At 40.8% G+C, this 26,493-nt stretch overlaps 1 protein-coding gene across 2 annotated transcripts in view; it reads right to left on the bottom strand.

The window, feature by feature from the left end:
• Positions 1 to 7,533: 7,533 nt before the first annotated feature.
• The window catches only part of LOC121876235 (high affinity nerve growth factor receptor-like), a 96,307-nt gene continuing 77,347 nt past the window's right edge, over positions 7,534 to 26,493 (bottom strand). Inside the window, exons 6-17 of one of the 2 annotated variants that reach the window (XM_042381233.1) lie at positions 24,917 to 25,035; positions 22,220 to 22,418; positions 21,767 to 21,979; positions 19,780 to 20,147; positions 18,946 to 19,082; positions 17,915 to 18,056; positions 17,032 to 17,148; positions 16,515 to 16,693; positions 15,689 to 15,812; positions 15,192 to 15,305; positions 11,112 to 11,270; positions 7,534 to 10,580 (exon numbers count right to left, since the gene is read on the bottom strand). In XM_042381233.1, the coding sequence (XP_042237167.1) occupies positions 10,398 to 10,580; positions 11,112 to 11,270; positions 15,192 to 15,305; positions 15,689 to 15,812; positions 16,515 to 16,693; positions 17,032 to 17,148; positions 17,915 to 18,056; positions 18,946 to 19,082; positions 19,780 to 20,147; positions 21,767 to 21,979; positions 22,220 to 22,418; positions 24,917 to 25,035 (2,054 nt within the window). In that variant the 3' untranslated portion in view covers positions 7,534 to 10,397. The remainder of the gene's footprint in view (positions 10,581 to 11,111; positions 11,271 to 15,191; positions 15,306 to 15,688; positions 15,813 to 16,514; positions 16,694 to 17,031; positions 17,149 to 17,914; positions 18,057 to 18,945; positions 19,083 to 19,779; positions 20,148 to 21,766; positions 21,980 to 22,219; positions 22,419 to 24,916; positions 25,036 to 26,493) is intronic. The other variant, XM_042381234.1, reaches the window with a different exon arrangement.

The following is a 26,493-nucleotide window of genomic DNA, read 5'->3' as shown; positions in this document are numbered from 1 at the left end:
AGAGAGAGTCCACTAAAAAAAAGAAACTAAATAAACTCAAAAGAAAGAATCAAAACACAAAGAATAATTCCTCCACTCTCTAATATCACCCAAGACCAAAAGAGACCAAAGATGACCCTCCTCCAACCTTCCCCTGACCCCTCCTCCCCCCCCACCTCCTCTCACCTTGATACTGACCTAATCTCTTAGAAATGGCCTGGGTCACTATACCACCATCAAGGGTACCATTACCTAAAGAACCATTGAAGACGAGGGAAATAATGGAAAAATGGGTAATATGTTGTTTTAATCGTAGACTAAACCCGAGTGACTCTTGATAAGGCAGATTATACCAGCGTCGGCCATTTCTCTTGACGAGGGAAGGTATAATTTATGTCAGTGGTATATTAGTGTAAAATTGTAAGTAACTAATAGAGGAAATTTAGTGATTTACATTATTAGAACATTAATGAATTTATCTACATCCGGGTGTTATTTATTATGTATGTATTTTATTTCATTTATTTTTTACTTCTATATTTGACTTTACTTATCATGACAGTGATCTAATTTATCGTAGTCATTACTGAAGGGGAAATATGCGGGAAAGTGAAATAAAAAACAATTAGGTTTGATATTTAAGCTTTGAGAGGATTATTTAACGATGTTGAGTGACGCTGACTTTTACAATTTTCTAGATATATTCACACACACACACACACACACACACACACACACACACACACACACACACACACACACACACACACACACAGTCAATGCTATCTTTACGCTGCCTTCATTTCCTAAGGTGCTGCCGTGGCTTAAATGGTATGTACTACTCCCACACTGAGACCTTCCTATCGCCGGGCTATTACGGAAAACCCGATAGTAGGAGGTGCCTTGTCTTCCTCCTCCCCTCTTTCTCTGTGGTCACTCAAGGGGAAGAGCTAAGCTTCAGTGGCTTGTTTTGGCTCAAAGCTATAAACCAGGATTCAGATTCAAATTTTTATATTGTTTAGGTTAGGTTAAGTTTGGTTAGGTTAAAGATAGTTTAAGTTCATTTAGGGAAGATATAGGTTAATTTACGTTAAGATAGGTTAGTCTAAGGTTAAGTTAGCTCGAATTAGGTTAGGTTAGAAGTACTTTAGATTACGTAAGGTTAGAGGTAAGTTAAGTTAGTTGAAGTTAAGTTAGAGGTAGTTTAAGTTAGCTTCGGTTAAGTTAGAGCTACAGAAGGTTTGGTTAATATTTGGTTAAATTAAAGGTCCGGCCAGTTGTTAATCCTGGAGTGTTAGCCAAGGTGAGCCACCATAATGGAGTCGTCATTATTGGGACATCGTCTTTACTAGGTCGTCTTTATTGGGTCATTCTTACTGGGTCGTCATTGCTACCACACTCGTCAGTAGGTCGACTTTAAAGGGTGTTCGTTATCAGGTCGTGTCCTAGGTGGCAGTGGCGTGTCACTCGATAAAGCTGTGTTTAATTAGTCTTGTTTCGTGTTCTGTTTCTCTGTTACTTTGAGATCAACTCCAGTGTGAAAACTTGCTCACCCGCGTATGTATTTTTCAGTATCAATTTTATTTGCTTTGTTTATTTGTGCCGGCAGTTATGTTTTTTTTTTGTGATTGTTGAGATATTTGTGTGTACGAGGGAACATGTGAGTAAGTGAAGGAGAAAACAAAAACAGAGGGAAGGTTAAAGATAATCACACACAAACACACACAAACACACACACATACACAAACTTCAACTAATTGTGACCCTAAGACTCCATTGCAATGCGATAGAATCTTAAAAAAAAAAAAAAATCACGATCTGATTTCCTATTTCCGACAACTCTAACACCCAACATCCGTGAACCACATACAGATCTGTTCAACCTCTTCTGCTCTTGGAAATTTCACGTAGGATGATGTACAGAATATACTCTTATCTTACATCTCTCCTTTGTGTTACTGTGTAAGACCTTATCGACTATTGTACGTGTTATCTATACAATTTTCTTGTTCGTTTCATTGGTGTGTAAAAATTATGAGGTAGGAAGAGACGTGTTGTTTTCTTTCTAATTTCTGTGGATTTTAGATATATGATGTATATTCATCCTTGTATGTAGGTGGGTGTGTGTGGATGTGTGTGGGTAGGTAGTGGGTGTGTGTGGGTGTGTGTGGATGTGTGTGGGTGGGTAGGTAGGTAGGTTAGGTAGGTAGCTAGGTAGGTTAGGTAGGTAGGCAGGCAGGCAGGTAGGTATATCTTAAAGTACTATGTGCGTTGGAGTGCTGTCATTGAGCTGTACTTTTAATTAGAGACATAAAAATACTCTTACTCTTTATAATTTCCCTTTACACAAACTTCCTGGTATTTGGATAACTCTCATTGCTGTTTATATTATACTAACTAAACTTTTATATGACTCGACGTGTTCATAATTTTTTTTTAAGTCTCCTAAGAATTACGCTGGCACAAAAAAATACTAAAATCACATTGGTAGCCAGAACTGGAATTAAACCATTATCTACCTACAGTACAGCAGCCAGCAGGACCAGTGTAAAGGCTGCTACGGTATTTTTATTTAGTACTACGACCTTAGAAAAATATAGTAACTACATAACACATAATTAAGATCCCACAATTACATTAAATTTCGGTATTATTGTGAAAAAACAATATTACTAAGAAATCAAAATAGTATACATTATTGTTTTAGAAATTAATATAATTGTAATCATAATGACATGTTATATAATCATGATTGCAATCGATTACATTACAGTTTTTGTTAACGTAATTGTAATCAAAATCCTATTTATTAATATTTCAGCCGATATTAACGAACCAAACCAAACCTAACCTGTATGTATTCCTCACTATCAATATTATAGTGACAAATACAAAGAAAACACAACCGAAATAAAATGAAATGAAAAAGAAGAAACTGTAAATTGTGAAAAACTAAACAGATGGGATTTTTTCTATTTATTTGTTTATTTTGTTTATTTCTGGATTTTTTCGTTTTCTCTTATTTTTTCACTTTATTCAAAATCTTTTCTTTCGTTATTTTACATTTTTTTTCAAATTTCTTTGTTTTATTCTAAAATTTACATTGTTTTAATTTATTTCATCGTTTTTGTCTTATTCACTTACTTCAAATTGTTCTCTTTCGTTTGTTTAATTTTTTCATCAGGATTTAATTTTGTCTCCGTTTTTCTCTATTTCTTCCTCATTTATCTGTATTTTGATAACTTTATTTTCACATTCTCTTCATGGTAGTACTGTGATGGACGGCGCTAAATCAATTACTTTAACCTTCTAGTCAGTGAACAAAGCTATCTGAAAATCAGGTTACGTTGCACCCCTCCCCACCCTCCTCTCCCCGTACCCTCCCCTTCTCACCCTCCTCCCCTTCCCCTACCCTCCACCCCCCTCCCCCAATAACATGTAACACCATTCATTTTCCTGAAACTAGTCTGACTCTTTATGACTGAAATGGATCCAGGTATCACTACGTAGTTTCACTGTTAAAAAAAAAAATATTTTGGTTTTTATTTTTGTTATTCACTAAAAAAACGTCAAATTTCGTTATGTATATTCAATAAACAATGACTTACAGGTTTCTTGGTCTTATTTTCTTATATATGTCACTACGGTACTTTTTTTTACATTAATTATTCGTATCTGTTACTTAATCATTTATTTACGGAGCTTACACCAAGAAGAAATTTCCATCATCTACTTTTACGTTGAAACTTATGTAAACGAGCTAGTGTTGTGAACTTGTGGTTGTTACTAATGCTTTATTGTCGAAAATACACCCAGATATATCCACTGTAAAAAATACATCCAATTAGAATGAAGTTAAAAGGAGAGAAACCAATCGCATTATATGACTATTTAACCTCGCTCCCCTTCAAACGTCAAGAACAAAGCAAGTTAAAATTTATACGTTCGTAGTAGACATATTTTACACTATATAACGCACACCACTTGAGAAGACGTATGGATTCTACACTCGATGATAACTCGGCCAGTAATAACACGACATAGGTGAAGCCTCGTTTATAATTGGCGAGACGAACTAGGGATCGAAGTGTTCCTCAGCCCATCCCTCGGCGCCACCAGACACTAGGTCAGGAGAACTTTGCCAGTCTCGTTCTAATACGTTCACCAGAAAGGAGTATTGCTGTTGATGTCCTCAATAATTAGTAACTAGTGACGGTTTAAAAAAGGGGGAGGTCAAAGAACACCTCTCCTTCCTTCCTTCCTTCCTTCCCTCCCTCCCCCCCCCAAACACCCTATCAAAGGCTAATTAATCCTCATTAAAATCTAACGTAAGAGCCTCAGAGTTTCTTTTAATCTTCTGGATTATAGAGTCTTAATTAGACTCCATATAGCCTAATTGAATAACCACACACCTCCCCACCAAGCACGAAATTCCGAATCGGCTCGTGTTAACAGTAACTGTGTAGAGCAGAGACAGTCTACAGTCAACCATAGTAATATCGCTGTGTCTTCTTGTTACTAGTACTATAATAATGTCCCCCACTAACCCCCAAAAATCATATAAATTGAACAACCTCGTCACTTAATCCTGCCCACACCAGAGCTACCACGGGCCGTCACCTCAACAACTGAAGCTCTTTATAATGGGATCTTTTCATTGATCTGAGTTTAAAATAAATTCAATTAACATATAAATCACTATCATCACTTTCCATCCTAATCATCTATAAACACATTTTTTTTAAATTACTTCAATCATTTCATAAAACAGTACAAAGTAATAAATTAAGTTGACATTACCTTACAGACATCCAGAATGAAATAACTATCTCACACGCGCGAAGTTCACGAACGAGTAACACACCCACACACACACAGGTCAAAGTTGGACTAATAATGTGGTGTCAGTTGTGAGATATATATACAGTATATATACATACCTCCCTCTGCTGCCCACCAATCAGAGGGCCGGGGGAGCGCAAACTACCGTACTACCTTGTTTATGCAGTTCCTCCTCGACGCGGGTTAGGAGGGCAAGTGTAAACATTGAGGCCGACTATCACACAATATACCCACCGTGGCCAACCTACTACACTATATGGCCACCTACCCCACTATAAGGCCAACTATCACATCATATGGCCAACTGCTACTATATGGCAACCTACCACATTATATGGCAACCTACCACACTATATGGGCCACCTACCTCACTGTATGACTACCTACCACAATATATAGCCACCTACCACAATATATGTCTATCTACCACACTAGATAGCCCTGACCATACTCAGTGAAAAGTCCTGTTCCACTTTCATCACCACACAAACAATAGTTATGTAAAATACGATTGAAAAAAATACAACAATCTCACGTTTTTCATTCCAAGTTTCACAGAAGCTAAATGTCAAAAGCCAAGTCGAGTTCTTTATTTTTATTTTTCGTAACTCATGAATGTCCAGCTGACTGATTACACACACTGAAGCGTATATCCCTAGATAGGTAATGGTATATAATTGTATCTAAACCTAAGGGAATGATATAGTGAGGGAGGGTGGAGAGTCAAATGACATTCTAAGGGAATTTTGTGATGAATACAATACGTTGGTGTAGAACTTTTTATGAGGAAGTAAAATAGTGTAACAACAACCTTCTTGGCAAGATGAGAACATATTTTCCTGTGTGTGTGTGTGTGTGTGTGTGTGTTGTCCGTGTAATACCCGAAATAGCAATTCCACGGCGGTGTTGTTGTTGTAAACTAACTGAAATTACGTCATATACACCTACCAGTTGCTTTGATTGAACTGCAGAGCTTAAACACACACACACACACACACACACACACACACACACACACACGTCAGACTGAGATTATGAGAACTGGTTAGACAATGGTGATGGATATTAATGGTAGAAGGATGAAGTGTTGGTAAAGTTTTTGTCTTTAAATACTTGGCCACACTTATTAGAAACGATACCTCGCTTGAAGGTGAGTTCCCTTAGTAACTGAAGAGAGCCAATCAACTAATGGGTACAGATGTTGTCTCAAACCTCAGTTGACACCACTACAGTGACTGCTCCAAATCCTGAATCGCAATTGTGCCACGGTAACAATTTGTGGATCTGTCTGAGTCACAAAGGGATGGTGCCATAGATGTATCGGATAATGATATTGTTTTTTTTATGTTTTCTTAGAATTTCGTTCAACCCTTCTGCTTACAAAATTCGTAATTTCTTTTCACAGCTCATATTTCAATGTCAGCTTTAGAATTTTTCTCCGGGATAAACTGCGTATGTACAGAACACAAGCTGGATCAGGCCGTCAGTGACTTTTTCTTATTCATTAATATACATTACACTGTTGTCAATAGTTGTAAGAATATAATACACTCTACTGTTAATATTCTAACATATAGACTGTGTGTTGCACCATCTGATGACCATAGTCCACAGCTATTACGCTAAAGTCACTGACGTCATGATTTAGCTTGTGTACAAAGGTCAACCTCAGTGGGATTCAATCTCCTCGAAGTTCTCATGGAAAAGTTATATGGAAAATGGTAAAGTAAAATTGGGCTCACTTTACCATAAACCTTATTTGAAAAGTTATAACTAGGTATCCCGTCGCCGCGCACTTGACACAAATATTAAATAATTCATACAACAGTCCGTCTTAACTACAAAAACCGAGATTCAATCAACTGTAACATTGGTACACGTGGCATTTAAACCAATAAAAATAAATAGAAATTGACAAAGGCTTTATACTTCAGCTCCAACTTCTCAGAATTTCCAATACTAACTAACAGACTCATCCTAATAGGAACATCGAGTAGGGTATTCATTTCCTTATATAAAGGATGTGACTCATATTATGCTGTAACCTGTCGTGTATGGATGTATAAAAGATCTCAAGAAAATTATAGTATTAATATAAATTAATCACTGTAGTGGTTTTCTGTATGACTCTCTCAGCTCACACCTAAAAGAGAAATATTTTATAGCTTTCGACAAATATGTAAATTTATCTTGTACGCACCTTCAAAAAGAGACATAAAATGGATGCACACACACACACACACACACACGCACTATGTTGTTACATCAAAAAAATCCTCGACACTTCTGGCAAATCAACTTGAAGGTTCAGTTGGCTTGGGACTTGAATGTTCATTTACCCAGAGTTTTCATCGTAATACCTTAAAGTTTTTCAGCGATTTTCTTCAGTCATCTATAAGCCAATAACACAGGTGGCTCGCAAGGAGAAGCCAGATACTGCTGAGTGTTGAGGGAATTTTTATACATATTGTATATAAAGATAGAATAAGAAGTCTGTGTGTGTGTGTGTGTGTGTGTGTGTGTGTGTGTGTGTGTGTGTGTGTGTGAGTGTGTGTGTGTGTGTGTGTGTGTGTGTGTGCACTTCCCAGTCAGCGGCTAATGGACACCAGCAAGATAATTAAGTTTATTAATACATCTTGAGAGGTAATGAAGCATTAATGAGTCCTCAGGTTTGTTGACTTTTATTAACATCAAGAAAATAAAACTCCTGAAGTTCAAAAATTAATCTTTATTTTATTTTTGTGTTACAGTTTAAATTAATGGACCTTAGAGAGGAATCAAATTATATTAGTACATAAGAAAAAAAATATTATTCATTTAACAGACGCTGATAAACATTTCATAATGCTACATAAATTCCTCAAAATATAAGGAAAACAGACAGTTCCAGCTCTGCTAGTTGTCAAATGGAAAAACAGGACCACCATTACACACAATGTACATGAGGGTTGTACCGTAACTTATACAGTAAATGAAAGCGTAACTCTCTAACTCTTTGCTCGAAAGTGCTGTAATTTGTTTAGAACTTATGGTGGACTACGCGCTGCGTAGTGCCATTGTTTACAAAATACGGAAAATGCAATCACACGGGAGGTGGTAAACCTTATAGAGGGGTGGGGAACTCAGTGCCACGGTCATGTCTGTTATTACCCGCATGCAGTGTGTTGTGGCCACCGAGGAGCACATAATGGTCACATGTCAGCCTAGAAGTTGTAAAAGCTCAACAAATGTTTTGAAATAAATTAACTACTATAACCCAACCTCACCTCAGGGTGAAACTAAAACCTACGTCTTGTGAACGTCCAAACTGTACTATGGTCAGGTGGTGAGGCATGACAAGCCACAACACTCTCGAGTGAGTCGTTGTAGATATATACAGTCACACACACTGAGAAAATTACTACTTTCATCCTTTGTATAAAAATGTGTGTTGGCGGTCATAATTTTCTGAGAAAAAAAATCGAATCCACAATACTTAATCAAAAAATATAATTTCACATCAACGACCAGGTAATTAGCGCACCAGTGGAAGTCACACCTCCGTCTCTCATCATATAAATGTCTACAGGTATGTACATCCTACACAGGCCCAATAGTATTTGAGATATACACAAATATATAACTAGCATCTGTTCACCACGTAACATGATAAACAATATGTCCAATACACTCAAGGTAAATCTCCAATTCTATATACAAATTAATTTATCACATGAATTTGTGGGATGGACAGCCGGAGTGTGTGGGGAGGGTCGGGTCCTGTAGTAAGAGGCAGCACCTTACTCCTGTTGCTGCTATGGTGACTGGTCAAATGGGCCCAGTCCTAATGGGTGCCAGTCCTAATGGGAACCACTCCTATGACAACGTTAGGTTAGGATGGGGTCTATTAGTACTAGGACTTATCAGGACTGAGACCTAATAGGACTGGGGTCTCTCTTAGGATTGGGATCTATTGGGACTTTGGTCTATTAGGGTTAGGACTTATTAGTTATGGGACTCATTATTTATTAGGCCTGTTAGGTAAGGGGACCATTTGACCTGTAACCGCCCCTACTACCATCACCAGGTCAACACTCCAGCCTTGTGTACAACCGGATGGAGGTGATGTCTGAAACACAGATAAAATGTAGTCTAGAATTCCTTACTTTACATAACACATTTCTTGTAATAAATATATTGTTCTCTTTTAGTTTATGCTTAAACCACTCATTTTGACACCAAACCTTCCTGAAGAATAACATTATCAGTTGCCACGAATGAAAGATAAATAGACTAGATACAACACGTCGTCGGGAAGCACTTGTGAAACTTATATTTTCCAGTAAGGTACAAAATCAGTCAAGTGAATAATGAAGTCGTGTTTCAGATGTAACACGGGTTGGAAAGAGTCCCCAGAAAGTGTTGTCATGAAGACAGACTTCATGTGGAGGTACAGGTGGAGGTGTGACTGTGAGCCACTGCCGGGAGATGTGCTCATCCTCTACAAGACAAGACAAGTTACGGTTCTAAGTCACAGTAGCGTGATGTTAATGATCTTAATAAAAGCAATATTTCTTGAAGCAACTACGGGCGGGATTCGAACCCCGCGTCGATAAGTATCTGGTGTTAGTTCATTGGACCATAAAGATCTCCCAACAGTTAAGAGTGATTGAAAACACCTTCTTGGTCGTATATCTTGCACTCAAGTAACTCGTAACTTTGGTCAATGTACAGTGCTGTCATGGCACCGTCCACAGTGATGGCTAGAGTGTTCTACGGAGCAGCATCCAAACATTTGTAATAACTTCAAATCTTTTCTAGGTAACAAATGTTAACTACTGGACAAGAACGACACTACTCGGTCCTTATAAAACACCGCTAACACTCACTATTATTTATACTCATGGCCAAGGTTCTTTGTCCTGTATGTTCGTTCCAGTTGGTCTTTTCTTCCTCAGTAAGTCCAGGTAGCTAATATTATCACCAGACTTACTAATATATTAAAGTAAATGATCTTGGTGTTACAAAACAAGCTCAAAATTCAATCAGCTACAATTTTTCTTGAAAACACTCAGCTTTCAACACTCTTCACTCGTTTTCTTTCTGAGTATAAAAACTTAAACTATTTATCTATCAGCTTTAAAGTACTCCAAGAAGAACTTTATAAACATTACTCTTGTTTTTGAATTTCAGTTTTCTATGTTCAGAAAAGTTCAGCATCAACATTGACAGTTCACATAAAACTTGCACTATTACGATGATCCTTGTACTAAAATATTTGCAACATTTTCTCAGTGTTCACAGTCTTAGCGCTCCTCCTAACCTGCCAGGTTCTCTTGAAAGTGAAGGAGGGAGTCGAGGTCAACGGTTGGTAAGGAGAAGGGGACGGAAGGAGGAAGGGAGGGGCTGAGGGAGGGAAGGAAGAAGGCGGGAAGGAAGAAGGGAAGGAGAGAGGGGAGGAGGGAAGGATGAAGGGAGTCTTAGTTATTGTTGAGAATGTAAGGCTCTACTATGAGAACGGAAGGATGGAAGGTAGGAGGTAAAGAGAGAGGGAAGGAGGGAGGTAAAGAAGGAGTGAGGTAAGGAGGGAAGGAGTCTCAGTCATAATCAAGGACATGAGGCTCTACTGTGGTGAGACTACGGATACGGTCGTAGAGGGTGGCCATGGTGAGGCGCTCCTGAGGGTTCTTGGTCCAACAGAAGAGCATGATACTGTACATATCTGGGGGACACCTCTCAGGGCAGCACAGCATCCGCCCCGCCGTGATCTGCGTGATGACCTGACGAGAGAAAGAGACACAAATATGGTAGCTCTTAGAAACAAATTATTAAATCAGTTTGAGGGATAAAATACGTATTTTTTGTTATCTCTTGTCATTCATTATGTGTTTTATGTTATTAGTCATAGTATATAATTTTCTGTCTACACTACAGGGTCTTAAAATTGCAAAGTTGTTAAAATATTATTGCTATTTTCTTTGACTTAATTCCCCGGGGCAGAATATTGCACAGGTATTATTGACATATACCGGAAACAAGTAAAAATCATTACTGTGAAATAATAATATAATATAAATTCACCTACAGCCTGACTACTGTATTTATACATCAAAAATATAATGTAAATCTCGGTTTATCTAGTGAGTTGAACTGAATGTGGAATAATAATAATAATAATAATAATATAATACAACTACTACTACTACTACTATTAATAATAATAATAATAATAATATAGGACAACAATATACCATAACGCATCTTAGTGTACCGTAATGCAGGGGAGTGTAACAGAGTGCACCATAACTCACCTCCTGGTTGGTGTAGCCGTACCATGGTTGCTTGCCGCCGGTGAAGATCTCCCACAGTACCACCCCGAAGCTCCAGATGTCAGACTCGATCGTGAAGCGGCGGTACAGTATACTCTCTGGGGGCATCCACCGTACTGGCAGCAACGTCCTCCCCCCGAACTGTGTGGAGAGGGAGTCTTGCTATTGGTTGGAGGTGGGGGTAGTGGTGTTAGTGGTGGTGGTAGAGGTGGGGTAATGGTATCACTGGGACGTACTGGTGTTAATGGCGGGGGTGAGGAGGAATATTAGAAACGCATTCATGTATTTATAACTCCTGACATAATTGAACAGGTGAAGTTTAATCTCACCAGACACATACACTGTCATGTCACTGTTGGAAGACGTTTATCACAGGAGCCTTGAACACTCGTTTTCCTAGGCTATGGAGGCAACTTGAAATATTGTAGATAAAACAGTGAAGGATTTGGCCCAATTAAAATCCGCGGAAGACTCAAGTTTATCGGAGGTGTTTGGTCTTGTGGTTCAGCTTCCTAATGGAGCCTTCATTTTAAACTGAGTGGGATTACTTGCCTGTCTGTTTGTCTTCTTGTATCTTTCTCTTTCTCTACTTGTAATCCTAAGTATACCTCTCTCCCTCTTTCTTTCCTTTACTTATAACCATTTCTTGCCTCACTTCTCACCATTTTCCCTCCTTCTTTCTCCCATCACATGGTGCTTATCCATCACACTATTAGATTTTCTCATGTTTACAAATGGTAACTTATTTTCAAAGCTTTTAGCCACAAATACAATCTTTCTGGACAAACTTCCTTATAACTTTGTTGGTGTGTGTGTGTGTGTGTGTGTGTGTGTGTGTGTGTGTGTGTGTGTGTGTGTGTGTGTGTGTGTGTGTGTGTGTGTGTGTGTGTGTGTGTGTGTGTGTGTGTGTGTGTGTGTGTGTGTGTGTGTGTGTGTGTGTGTGTGCGTGTGTGTGTGTATGTGTGTGTGTGTGTGTGTGTGTGTGTGCGTGTGTGTGTGTGTGCGTGTGTGTGTGTATGTGTGTCTAGAGTTGTAGATGTTTTTCTTTTATAAACTAGAACTTGCTCTTAAGTAAATACCGACATTATATACATCACAAAAATAATCCTCCCAAAACTAACCTTTACTAACTCACTTTACTCACGACTGCGGCAACACATCATTTTAAATTCCTTTCTAGTGTGTGTGTGTGTGCGTGTGCGTGTGTGTGTGTATGTGTGTCTAGAGTTGTAGATGTTTTTCTTTTATAAACTAGAACTTGCTCTTAAGTAAATACCGACATTATATACATCACAAAAATAATCCTCCCAAAACTAACCTCTACTAACTCACTTTACTCACGACTGCGGCAACACATCATTTTAAATCCCTTTCTAGACTCATATGCAAATTAGCAAAAAAGATAAATTGTTTCTGGGTCGTTAAACTCAAGTCAAAACTGAAGAAGAATCTGACCTCTGAAAATGTGGTCGTTTATGTGGGTATTTTATCAGAGCTTGAATATATTATTTTATATTGTACATTTTAGGGAAACGGATATTTTTTTTTAAGTTTCTAATCTTCTTCTTCGTCTTCTTTCCAAAACATATATCCGTCTTATTCACTGCCTTCCTTTGCTTCTCTTGCCGTACACTGTCTTCCCCTGCTTCTCAAATTTCTTCAGTCTAACAGTTTAATATTTCCTGTACATCCATCCAGCCAAACTGTTTATATTGTTTGGTCTCATTATATTATGTCATCAATGTTTTCCCTGTGAAATGTGTCAGCCAATCAACATAGTCAACGTCATCATTGTGGGGTTCAATCAACATAGTCAACGTCATCATTGTGGGGTTCTTGAGCCAAACAACAGTAATGACGTCATCATATGCCAAATAACTTCTTCCATACTGAAATTTGTTTCATCCAATCAGCGAGAGAAGCGATATATACGCCATAAGCCCCTATTCATACCACGTGATTTGTTTCGACCAATCATCGGGCAAGGGCGCCATCATCCACCAATCACCATACTTTTTTTTTTCTGTAACACGAGATCTATATCAGCCAATTAGCAAGAGGAAGGGTGAAAGGAGTCAGTTGTGTGATGTTCGTTACAGCTTTCATCTCTTCCGGGGAGGTTGTGGGTAACTGAACATTAATATTACATAAGAAAGTCAAGGATACATTGGTTTTCGGAAGTGTGTTAGTGTGTCTGTAAATCTGTGCTATGTATGTATGCATGTATGTATGTATGTATGTATGTATGTATGTATGTATGTATGTATGTATGTATGTATGTATGTATGTATGTAGGAGACAATATCCCAGAAGCAATGTTTCCAGCGTGAACCATTGGTGTAACCCAGTGTGTCTCTCTGGAGTAGGGCAGATAGAGCGGCTGTCAACTGTGAACGGTAAAGTCTCACACCACGAGGCAAAGACGAGACAGTGGGACCTCACACGTCACTGGCACAGGAGGGAGATAAGTGAGGAGGTGCTGGAGGCTGTTCTCAGAGGATTACATCGAATACAGAGTTACAAAAGGTGTTGACTGTATTTGACGGCATTCTCACTTCTGGAGGCAAGAAAGATTGAAAATTCCAGTCAAATTTCTTTTATATGATAATTTATCCTGACGGTGTGGAAGTGGTTCATGGATGCTGATATAGTCACAATATTTGACGAGGGAGGCAAGGCTTCTTCTCTGATGTTCTTGTGGGAGACGAGAGAGTAAACTTCTTCCCGATGGAGTTAAGAGCCACTTACACCAATACATCTCACACATGACCAATATCCCTTAAGTTTTCTATATTCCTCTTTACTTTATCTCTTTATCTGCCATCTCTTATCACTGGTATTTATTCTTTTTATTCTTTTTTCTCTCCCCACTTCTCCAGGTACCCGACTCTTACAGTAAGTGGTGCAGAAGAAGGTTGTGCCATCAGTTGTGAATAATCCCGGGAAAATGTCACAGCTCATACCAAGATGGGGATTTGTTTCGTCTCCTGAAGTCTAGGTTTACTATTCAATAAACTTTCATCCATCAATCTAGTTCAAGAGAGTAATTTATTTCCATTTACTAACAACAGCGTAAGAAATTTTTACTGTCACTTAAACTCGTTCTTTGTTACTCAGCCGAACCCCTTCAGCCAAACGAACAAAAGGTCTATCCAATTTCATCTTCAGTCATCATATCGTCACATTCTCTTCCCTACAGAAACACAAGATAGCGTCTTTAGTCCCTATTTTTTTATTCCATTGTTACAGTACACTTACTTCCGCTTTCTTCCGCCATAGAGTTGTCATTTGTGTTATCGTCCTTAAGCCCTAAAGTCATCCATTCCCCTTATCATCAACCAGTCCTTTCTTTCCTCATTTCCTCCCCTTCAAGTCAGACGATCTGTTCACCTGCTTCTCTTTTTTCTATCACAATTCCCATGATCACTGTGCTAATTAAATCCAGTCCATTCTCCTCCTTCCTTTCAGTTAGGTCATTCGCCTTCATGTCACCCCTAATGCGTGAGTATTCTATTTAGTCCAACTCCATCATCATTAACCTCCTTCATTCCTTATATTTCTCGTCTATGGAATTCTTCCCTCTTCCTCATGTCTTTCCATCCACCCAAAATTAAAAATAAATCTTTAAATATAGGTTAAGTTAGGTTAGGTTAGGTTAGGTTAGGTTAGGTTAGGGTGTTTAATCATCAGGAGAAATAAGTCGGGGGCTAATCTTCATGTGATCCAAAAACGCATCCCTTCACAATGGCAGAATGAGAGCGACAAATGCACAGATAAATGCCATAGTGAGTTCCAACATCTCCAGCAGTAGGGTGAGGACGACAGATCCACACACGAGTTCCTTTTCCTATTAAATTGAGAATGACGGGACATGTGGAATGACGACGTCCTCATGGTTTACAATAATCATCGTCTAGGAGGTGAGGCGACAGAATGAATAGATGACTATCGAGAAGAAACACCTCATCTAAGAGTAAAACAAGGCGGCTGCTCCTAGAGTAAGGCGAGGCACCTTCCCCTAGGCCTAGAGTTAGAATAATCAACTCCTGCCGCAGTTCTCACCTGGTAGTAGTCGGTGGTGTAGACGTCTCTGGACATGCCGAAGTCGCCGATCTTTACCACTAGGTTGGCCCCCACTAGGCAGTTTCTCGTGGCCAGATCCCGGTGAACATAATGCTACAAGTGAGAGATGAGAGAAGTTACAAGGAAGCACCTAAGGATCATGCAATCTAGCTTATCTCACCTGAAGATTAACGACACTAACGCTAACTGGGGGAGTTAAGTTAGGGAGTTTAAGTTAGGTTAGCGTTAGAGTGGTTAATCTTCATGTGAAGGTAGCTGGGGTGCTTAATCTTTATGTGATCCAGGTAATTTTGTGTATTTGAGTTTGCTGATTTTTTTGTCAAAGACTCAGTGTGTGTACTGCGATAAATTCCAATGAGTTATTATTTAGGTTAAGAGGTGAATTATTATCGATGCTTTAGTTACATACAGAGTATAATTTTTGTCCATGAAAAGTACTTTAGGTAATCACACACACACACACACACACACCGTACCTGTGAGGCGAGGTACTTCATCCCAGCAGCCACCTGGAGAGCAATCTGGAGACAGTCCATGACGGAAAGAGGCTCCGTGGAAGCTTCCTCTCCGGACAACAGTACCACGTCCTCGTTGTGGCTTCTGTAGTAGTGGCAGACGGAGGTAGTGAGTAGGTGTTAGATGATAATAACACTGACTTAATAGATATGTCAGTTACTCTATATGTTAAACTTGAAGCTTTTTCACCAGAGTTGACAAGACAGAAAAAGAAAACGTGTTGAGAATATTTTAATATAGTAAGTTAATGAGAGAAGTTATTAAAGTGTCGGGAGGACCTACAAGATATTCCGTTTTCTATGTAAATTAGCAACTCGAAAAACACGGCATGAGAGAAATTGTTTAACCAACCAACACAGGATATTAGGTTAGAGGAGCAGTACTTATCATATAACCACTGCCTTCCCTTACCACCCTTATAAGTTACTACCTGAGTTAACCACCTTCGCCCGAGGGGAGGGACAAGATATAGTGTATGATCGCCTAGGGTACCCACACCTACCACATTTCAGTTTCCTATCTTTAAACTGAGGATTGACCCGCGAGTTGGGGAGCTTGTGGTCGGACCCCTCCCCCCCTTCCCCCAGGATCCAATTCGAAAGCAAAATCCATTTACACTTCCTTCCCATAGCTACTCCCATAACAATCGCTCCACTCTCCTTAGATTAGCCCGTGATCATACAACAGCAACTAATCATACACTATTGACAGCCACCCACCTACACCACTGAGACACCCACCTACACCACTCACTACTACCTACCCACACTACTAGCAGACACTAACCTGAGGTAGTTGTTTAGGTCTCCGTGTTCCATGTACTCGAACACCATGAGGAGAGGATCAGAGTTGTAACACACGCCGTAGAAACTGACTATGTTCTTGTGTTTGAGGTTGTTTAAGAGTTCCACCTCTCTCTCCAGCTCCTGCCTCGCCTCCGGACCCGCGCTCTTCAGTGTCTTCACCTGCCGGAGGAAAAAAGAAACCACAGGTGTGTTTGGTGAGGGCCATAGGTGTTAGTGAGAGGCACAGGTGTGTTTGATGAGGGGAGCAGGTGTTGATGAAGGGCACAGGTATTGATGAGAAAAATATTATACCTGTAAATGTATCGAATGTCTATATCTTTCACACACACACACACAAAAACAAGAGAAAATATAATGTACTCCTTTAAAACATCCTCATATATGTCCATTATATTAAGCTAGTATAGTTCCAGCAGCTCAACAAGTTTGCACTTCCTGTAAATTGGAAGCCAGTACGGGGCGTTGTCAGGTAAACACGACGGTACTACAATACTCACCGCTACCTGTGTTGGTCGTCCCCAGCCGTCGTCCAGGATCCCCAGGTAGACCCGACCAAATGCTCCTTCACCCAACTCCGACACGAACTTCACCTGATCCCGAGGGATAACTGGAGCCTGCCGTGGAGAAGTGGGAGGATGAGAGGAGGCAGAGAGAGGATGTGAGGGGACGTGGGAAACGGGTTGAATAAGAGAGGAGAGAGAGAGAGAGAGAGAGAGAGAGAGAGAGAGAGAGAGAGAGAGAGAGAGAGAGAGAGAGAGAGAGAGATAATGTGGTGGAAACTATAAGAAAAGGATAATGATAGGAAGAGAAGAAGCGGGTAGAGGAAGAAGAGGAGGGAAGAAGGGGTGTGATATAGAAGGAAAAGGGAAGAAAGATATAAAAGGAGGGAAATAAAAAAAGAGAGAGAAAGATTAAAGGGGGGAGAAAGAGGACAAGAGAGAATAAGAGAAAAGGAGAGAAAGATGTATAGAGGACACGATAAATTTGGAGTCGAGAATAAGGTAAAAACATTCATGGAAAGATGACAATAAAAGAGAGATAACAATCAGATACAATGAAAAGGAAAGCCAAGAAGTGCCAAAGTATGAAGAAAAAAAGCACACAACTTAATATTTACAGAACCAAAGGATTTACAATACTTCAATATTAATCTTCGGTGTTATCTCTTACCCCTTTAACCCCCTTAACTCACCCCTTATCTCTTCCCTTTACCCAATCCTTATTCTCCATTAACCAACACTTTAATCCTCCCTTAAATTATTAATGAAACACCTTAACCCTCCCTAACCCATCCCTATAACCCATCCCCATAACCCACACCTCAGAGCCCACCCCTTAACCCACCCCCTAAACCACTCCGTCACCGCCTCCGTCACGTACCTGTGGCCTGGACGGAGACAGCTTGCCATTGCCCATATACTCCGGGTTCTCCACCAGCCGGTCAGCACTGAGGGGCATCAACTCCTGTAGCTGTAGGCCGTCGCTCTTCTTCTGACAGTCCTCATCCCTGCACAGGCACCCACTGCTTCTATTACAATCTTTTCTATCCTCAGGGACAGGTCAGGGCCAGGGTGAGAGTTAGGTGTTGTTGGGGAGGGCGAGGGGTGGGGGTAGGTGTTGTTGGGGAGGGCGAGGGGTGGGGGTAGGTGTTGTTGGGGAGGGCGGGGTGGGGGTAGGTGTTGTTGGAGGAGGGGTGAGAGGGGGTAGGTGTTGGAGAGGGCGAGGGGGTGGGGGTAGGTGTTGTTGGAGGAGGGTGAGGGGGGGTGGGTGTTGTTGGAGGGCGGGGTGGGGTGGGTGTTGGAGGGAGGGTGGGGAGGGGTAGGTGTTGTTGGAGGAGGGGTGAGAGGGGGGTGGGTGTTGAGGATGGCGAGGGTGGGGGTAGGTGTTGTTGGGGGAGGGCCGAGGGGTGGGGGTAGGTGTTGTTGGGGGAGGGGCGAGGGGGTGGGGGTGGGGGTGTTGTTGGAGGAGGGTGAGGAGGGGGTAGGTGTTGTTGGAGGGGCGAGGGGTGGGGGTGTTAGGTGTTGTTGGAGGGAGGGGTGAGGGGGTAGGTGTTGTTGGAGAGAGGGCGAGGGTGGGGGTAGGTGTTGTTGGGGGAGGGGCGAGGGGTGGGGGTAGGTGTTGTTGGAGGAGGGAAGGCTAGCTGTTGTTGAGGTGTAGCTAGGGTGGTATGTTTATCACTGTATTCAGCTTTAATAGTTACCCCTCAGGTTATGTCTGGCTGACTCACTATTAAATCCACGTGTCTATTACTATCACTTTTCACTTTTTTTTTAAATACTTAACACTTTACAATGACTTTAAAGCAGATTTGTTGTATATGGCTTATAAGTGAATAATTAATAAAATTCTGAGGATAATTTATTTCTCTTTTATAACATTATTGATTGTACAGGCTCAGGTGAAACACTTACATGAAGGTGATTTGGAAAGGTGAGTCTGGACAGGGGTCAGAGCTCATGTGGGGTCCATCACGTGACCGACGGAGTTTACGCAGCAGCAGAAGCGTCGCACCAATCACTATCACCAACACGCAGGCGCCAACCGTAAGCTACCAGGGTCAAAGGTCAGGTATATGAGGTTGTGTTATGTTAAAGGGGCAAATAAAGATCAATGGAAGTTACGAGGTTAAACACACACAAACACACACACACACACACACACACTGCTCCTTACACTGTCACTATGTTGAAATGAACTGTAGTTTGAGCTTTTCCCCATCTAGTTATTATATGTCTTATTTGTGTCACTTATGTTACTTGTATATTATTTGTAATTCGTAACCTATCCCCCAAATATGTAACTGTATATTTTCAGCCTTCTGGCTGCCAAGCTCTTTCAATAAACCGTTAATTATTATTATTATTATTATTATTATTATTACACACACACACACACACACACACACACACACACACACACACACACACACACACTAAATAAATATGAGAATAAGACTTTGGCTGCCCTCCACTACCTGAAATTTACTTTGACGAAAAGCTGATTACCCAAAGACTCCTCAGTGAATGGGAGACTGCAAGAGCCTTCCTAAACACTGGAAGAGATGTAAATCCTTGAAATTTCACAGAATAAATGATTCATCAGATGAGGAGAGAGAGAGAGAGAGAGAGAGAGAGAGAGAGAGAGAGAGAGAGATAATATTTCTGTATCATGATCGTAGAATAGTAATGACTAGTAACATCAAAGAAAGAGAGAAAGAGAGAGACAGATAGACAACCATTCCTCACCATGATTGACAGCGAAGGAGGAGGAGGAGGACCCATCGTCATCGTTGTTTCCGGCAACTCAGTGGTGGCGGTGGTGATAGTGGTGGTGGTAGTAGTGGTAGTAGTTGTGGTGGTGGTAGTGGAAGTGGTTAGGGGAAGGCAGGGGGTCGGGGGAGGAGTAGTAGGTGTCGGGGTGATAATGGTTGGAATTAGGGGTGACCAGCTCTGCTCAGGGTAGATCTGGAAGCCGGGTTCGGGATCGCAATGTTTCGGGTAAGGGCGTCGGGACAGGAGATGGGTGACGCTATCCTCACCGAAGGAGTTGCTGATCTTGAGCTCGTATTTGCCACTCTTGGCTCCACCCATCGTATTGGGGAACACCAGATCACCTTGGAGGAGAAAGAGATAAACAGTTAGGATAATAAAACAAATATATCCTGATAAACAAGATATAAAAAATATACGAAGAAGGGAGATCCTTTAGCGGAAGGAGAGGAATAACGAGGGCATAGATAAAACTGATAAACAAGATAAAATAATAGAAGGAAGAAGAAGGCTGGAATGGGGGATAAATAAGGAGTTAACACATAACACAATGCCTGGGAGACCAAGAGAGAGGGAGATTAAACAAAGGAACAGACGCGAGGAAATAAACACATGAACCCTAATACATAGGAAGCAAGAAATAAACAAAGGGGGAGGGGCAAACACAGATAAACCCCGATAAAGAGGAGGAGGTATATAAAGACAGGAAAAACAGGGAGACACGTTAATTAATTTGGTTATAATGAAAAAAAATAAAGGACAGATGGGGAGCCTCGACAACATCTGATCACCTAACCTAACCTAACCTAACCTCACCTAACCTAATGTAACCTAACTTAACCCCCAGGTACCATGAGTATTTAATAATAAGGGGACTAATCATCAGATGATCCTTAGACGGTTAGTTCCTTCAGTTTGTAATATAATAATTTTAGCAAAAAATCTTCGTAAATATTCTGGTAACATTTGAAAGTGTTCACGACCTCCCACAAGTAGTCAGTTATCCCTCGACCTCCCACAAGTAGTCAGTTATACCTCGACCTCCCACAAGTAGTCAGTTATACCTCGACCTCCCACAAGTAGTCAGTTATACCTCGACCTCCCACAAGTAGTCAGTTATCCCTCGACCTCCCACAAGTAGTCAGTTATACCTCGACCTCCCACAAGTAGTCAGTTATCCCTCGACCTCCCACAAGTAGTCAGTTATACCTCGACCTCCCACAAGTAGTCAGTTATACCTCGACCTCCCACAAGTAGTCAGTTATACCTCGACCTCCCACAAGTAGTCAGTTATCCCTCGACCTCCCACAAGTAGTCAGTTATACCTCGACCTCCCACATGCAGGTAGATCGTCCTCAACCTCTTAAACCTTCTCCCCGGCGCCCAGCAGCGGGAGTGTCGACGGAGTAATCCCGGTAAAAGCCTGTCAGGTCTGTAGCGACGGGTACCTTACGTAACCAGGCTGACGCTCACGACAGATATTCTTCAGAAGAGTATCAGTCATATTCACCGTCACAGGTAATGGATAGACAGATAGCTCAGACACGAGATGCCTACCGCACCCATGTTAACCTAACCAAACCTAACCTAACCCAACCTAACCCAATCTAACCCAACCCGTTTTTAATGTTGTTTGGGTTATATTTTGGATGTTGTAGTTTATAATAAACATTTGTAAATTATTAGATTAGATAGTAGGGTGGTTTTTTTTTTATGTAAGTACTAGTGTGGATGGAATTAGGTTTTCCTACGTCTGGCAAGTCGGTAAAAGGTGTTTACAGAGAGGAAAATTTTATCGTACTATAAAGAGCTCTCTGCAGTAGTCCACCGTCCCCAATATATCTTCTTAGACAGATCTAAGAAGTAACACCCAGGTGTCCACCCTCAGCACCCCCTTCTTCAGGATACAGGTAACTCAGCCTTACATGCAGGCAGATATTTTACAGTGAGATGATTTCCTCACCTTCGATGTAGGATGTGTAGTTATTGCCACGCACGTAGTAAATCAATTGGTTGCCAGAGAATGTCCTCCCGTTGTAGGGCTTGCACGGGAGGAACCACCAACTGAGCGTGAAGGAGGGCGTTGCTTGGGCCTTGAAGTTGACTTTCTCTCTGTGGTTATTATCAAACTGTGTCCAGCAGATGGTTGGTTTGAGCACCACATCGCGTTCTATATCTGCTGGCCACATCACTCATGTTAACTCATCATATAATATAAACAAAAATTAACATAATTATTGTACTCTTATGAAATAGAAAATTAATTGTTTCTTGTAATTGATAATAAATATTTTTATCTCTAGACAAAAGTGAATGATAAACCAACCCTTACTTTAAATTAGGCAAGTCACACCCACACAAAGGCAATCATTATCCAGTATTGCACCTTTAGGCACAACCGAGACTAACCACTCACTTAGATCTCTTTCCTCCACGCTGATAAATCTGTCGTTCTGGGCGGAGCAAACGAGAGTCTGAGGTGAGATATGGGAGGGGTAGGTGACTCCGGTGATGTTGTAGGCGAGGGTGATGGTGGAGGTGACGGTGGTGTTGTCAGAGGAGTTTCTATCGTGTCTCTCCACCAGCACCAGTACCCCAGGGACGCCCCACTCAATCTGTCACACAGGAAGAGTTAATGGTAAATAAATTATCACACATCACGTATAGATAATTTTACACCGTGAGTCACAGTATGTATGTCTTATGATTGTTATTTTCTTGACCTGTGAGCTAACTTATATTCGGGTAGTGAAGATATTGATACTGTCTCCCTACGACACCTTCCTGTGGTCTGGTACCTGACTGATGTTTCTTCTGTCACCACAAGTTTTTCCATTCTTTTCATGTTTAAATTGTCACTGTATGTCAATCGTGGTGAGTTGAACAACAATCCTTGCAGCTTGGTTTTTTGGTGAGGTGAGTTGAGGTGGGAAGAAGCGCTGAGGTAGACAATTAAGTGTGTATGTCTGTGTCTGTTTATATGTTTGAGTATGAACGATTTGTGTGTGTGTGTGTGTGTGTGTGTGTGAGTGTGTGTGTGTGTGCCCTGAGTAGCGTCGGGTGTAACATGTAGTGTTCACAAGCCAAACTCATAGATCAAAGGACACAGGTTCGATCAAAGGGTGAGAACGGGTGTGCTGCTGCTGCTGTTGTTGAACATTCTCAGAAATAGGTCATCTCTTGTTTCTAGGAGCAAGAATGCAAACTCTCTGACACACAATTGTACCCTGAGAGAGATAGATAGAGAGAGAGAGAGCGAGAGAGAGAGAGAGAGAGAGAGAGAGAGAGAGAGAGAGAGAGAGAGAGAGAGAGAGAGAGAGAGAGAGAGGGCAGGAACGGTTCAGTAATCTATGCCTTCCACTTAAAATGTTGCAATGGACCCCTCATGCTGTGTGCCTCACTGGTGAAAAAAACAATCCTATTCATTCTCTTTTTCTTCTCCCTTAAGATAACTGTTACCCGACACGTCACGTCACTTGCTTGGAATTTATATCCTTTATCGCAAATAAAAAAAAATATATAATAATCATTCTATTTTGTCGTAGTAGTAGTATTTGTAGTAATAGTAGTAGTAGTAGTAGTAGTAGTAGTAGTAGTAGTAGTAGTAGTAGTAGTAGTAGTAGTAATTATTGTTCTTGTTATTGTTGCTAAGTAAGGCTGTATGCCTGAGTTCGGAATCACAAAGTTCAGTGCGTATGTACGTTAGTTGCTTTCGACATCCCTCCTCTCCCCCCTTCAAGCCCTTCACTACTGGATGCCACCTTTAATAATTTATTTTTTTAACGACAAACAATTTTACTCAACATAGAGATATATATCCCTGTATCCAAGGGCTTCATCCTACCACGAAGGCTCCCACGTACACAAACACCATCCTTCAAGTCCTCTGTTATTGACACACCACACACAATCACCTCAAATTAGAGACCCACTTCCCGGGAGTTTCTTCACTGCCACCTCGTTTAGGAAGATCATCTTAATCCGTCACCATCGTAAGCTACTTAACTATCAAGAAAAAACACTTTTGTAACTCTATCTCGTTCTTATCCCCACCACCAAACAACAAGGGGCTTGGAATTGTTGTTAAAAAGTGAGCTGTTTTGCGTCTTGAATCTGAGTTATAAACACTACAACTCGAATGTATATACACGAATTTGAGTGAGACTTGATGTGTGGACGCAACTCATCAACATCTCGAGGATCAGAGGTCGATTCTCAGTGGTTTGCCTTCCTCTTCCTGGGGAGGTTTGGCTACACCCAGTTGTCATGGGATAATGGCCATAGGGAAGTATGATCGGACCCTATTCTGGTAGTGGGGCCTGGACCTACCTGAATAACTGGCCCTACTGAGCTCGACCTATTGGACCTCATGAACCTATTGGACTCGTCCTACTGGCCCTACTGGATCGACCAGGACCTACTTTACCTACCTACTATTGGACACACCTGAACCTGCTAGACCTACTGTACTGGACTTAATTGGCCTACCTGGACCTACTGGACTTGTCGACTTATACCTGGACTCACCTGGACCTATTGTATCCCGTTTGTGTTGAGGTTGTGTTGTGTGATCCTGCAACTCAACCATGTATAGTTTTCTCTCTCTCTCTCTCTCTCTCTCTCTCTCTCTCTCTCTCTCTCTCTCTCTCTCTCTCTCTCCTTTCATTTTTCTCTTCCTCTTTCCTTCGTTTCTTCTCTCTCTCTCTCTGATTTCCTTCTTTCGTTTCCCATCTCTCACCCACTCACTCTCTGAGGTATTTGCCCCTGGACTACCACATGGTGTGTCGTCTTTAACATGTTTCCTAACCTCGCTGGTCTACACAGATAAAAGATTCATAGTTTGGGTGTATTTTTACCTGCGGTCTTCAATGGCAGAGAGAGAGAAAGAGAGAGAGAGAGAGAGAGAGAGAGAGAGAGAGAGAGAGAGAGAGAGAGAGAGAGAGAGAGAGAGAGAGAGAGATAGAAGGATAAAGATAACAAGGAAAAAGACAGACAAACAATACCTGAAAGAGAAGAGAAGAGAAGAGACGAGAAGACAGACAGACAGACAGACAGACAGACAGACAGACAGACAGACAGACAGATAGATAGATAGATAGATAGAGATACTCACCCGAGGGAGAGGTCGGCCTCTAGCAGAACACTCGGCCACAAACTTCCTGCAAGAAGGTGAGTCCTTTTCGCCTATGGCTGCCGCCTTCACCGCCACCGTCAGCCTCGCCGGACACAAATCTGTAAGTGACGGCCACAGACCTTCATGTTAGAGCTACATTATATTCATGGTCTAAATTACTAGTACCTATACCTGTATTTTCACCTGGTCTTGTACTCTACTTGTATTCATGTTTTCTTAGTACTGTGACCCGTATTGTTGTTATCTTACTCGACCTGTACTTGTACCTGTAATTCCATTCCACTCGACCTGTACTTGTTACTGTATTTGTACGTGTACCTCGACTTGTAGCCACGTCGAGGTCAAAAGAAGATTATAACACAGTCCTTCACATAATGTCAAGGTCAACCTGATAACACGTTCATAATATTTGCTTTCAAATGACGTTCCTCCGGCAACAAGATCAGTAGCAATTACCACGTATCTATTTAATACACTTTTTCCTCTCTCTCTCTCTCTCTCTCTCTCTCTCTTTCTCTCTGTTTGGTGTAGGGTTGAGAGAGTGAAATAAGGGGGTAGAGAAGGTGTAGAACAATCAGAATGAATGAGGGGCAACACAGAGGGAGAGAAGAATGATGGAAGAAGAATGAGAGGAACGGGAAAGAAAAGTAAGATTTATACCCTTACATTACCTACGCATATCTTCATCCAAGTAAAGAGACGTAACTAACTTATTATACATGCCACATTCACCTCAGTGTTAACTAATTTCATCGCCAAATATTAAGAGAAATTTGTAAACCACGGGAGTCAAAGAGACGCGACATTAACCTCTAATCACAGGTAAAAAGGATAGGTTAATAATATATAAAATCCAGGTAAAAAAAAGCACTCCATCTCACGAGTATTTACGCTGTATAATAAGGCTCTGGTAATTATAAGCCTGATGCCATAAGAGGATTATCATTTAACAACATCCGATTAAGGAGAGTTTTTAATTTATTTGGTATTAATTTGTCATATGAGGTAAAGATAATGTTACTGTCTTCACTAAAACAATATCAGTATTTTCTAATTTCGAAGGAACTCGTTTTATTGGTCTTCTTTTTGGTATAATTAAAACTAGTGACTCAAAAAAATATATTAAATTTTTTTTTAGAATAATTTTTTTTCTTAATGGAACAAAAAAGTAAATCTTTCTTTTTTACGCTTATACACCTGATTAATTTACTAATTTTTCTTACTGTATGAAAACAAAAATCTATTCACTAAAAAAACAAACAAAAAAACATGACCTTTCTTTCCTAGGAATAAATTTTCTCCTCGTGTGATAAAAGTCAATCCTCTTTAATTTAATCTGATTCTTCATGGAATATTCTTCTGAGTGGTTTAGCGTATTCGCTGACGAGGATGAAGATTTGGATTCACTTAATGGGTAAAAGGTGGGTAATGAGGCAGAAGGTCTCGATGTGACCAGTCTGTTTCTTGTTGTGGAAAATATGACAATCAGGCTAGGAGAGAGAGAGAGAGAGAGAGAGAGAGAGAGAGAGAGAGAGAGAGAAGAAAAAATACGAAAC

This window comes from Homarus americanus, unplaced genomic scaffold (genome assembly GCF_018991925.1).
Source record: "Homarus americanus isolate GMGI-L3 unplaced genomic scaffold, GMGI_Hamer_2.0 scaffold34921, whole genome shotgun sequence".
Taxonomy (NCBI): Eukaryota; Metazoa; Arthropoda; class Malacostraca; order Decapoda; family Nephropidae; genus Homarus; species Homarus americanus.
The sequence above is the reverse complement of the archived record's forward strand: the minus strand, read 5'-3'. Positions and strand labels throughout refer to the sequence as shown.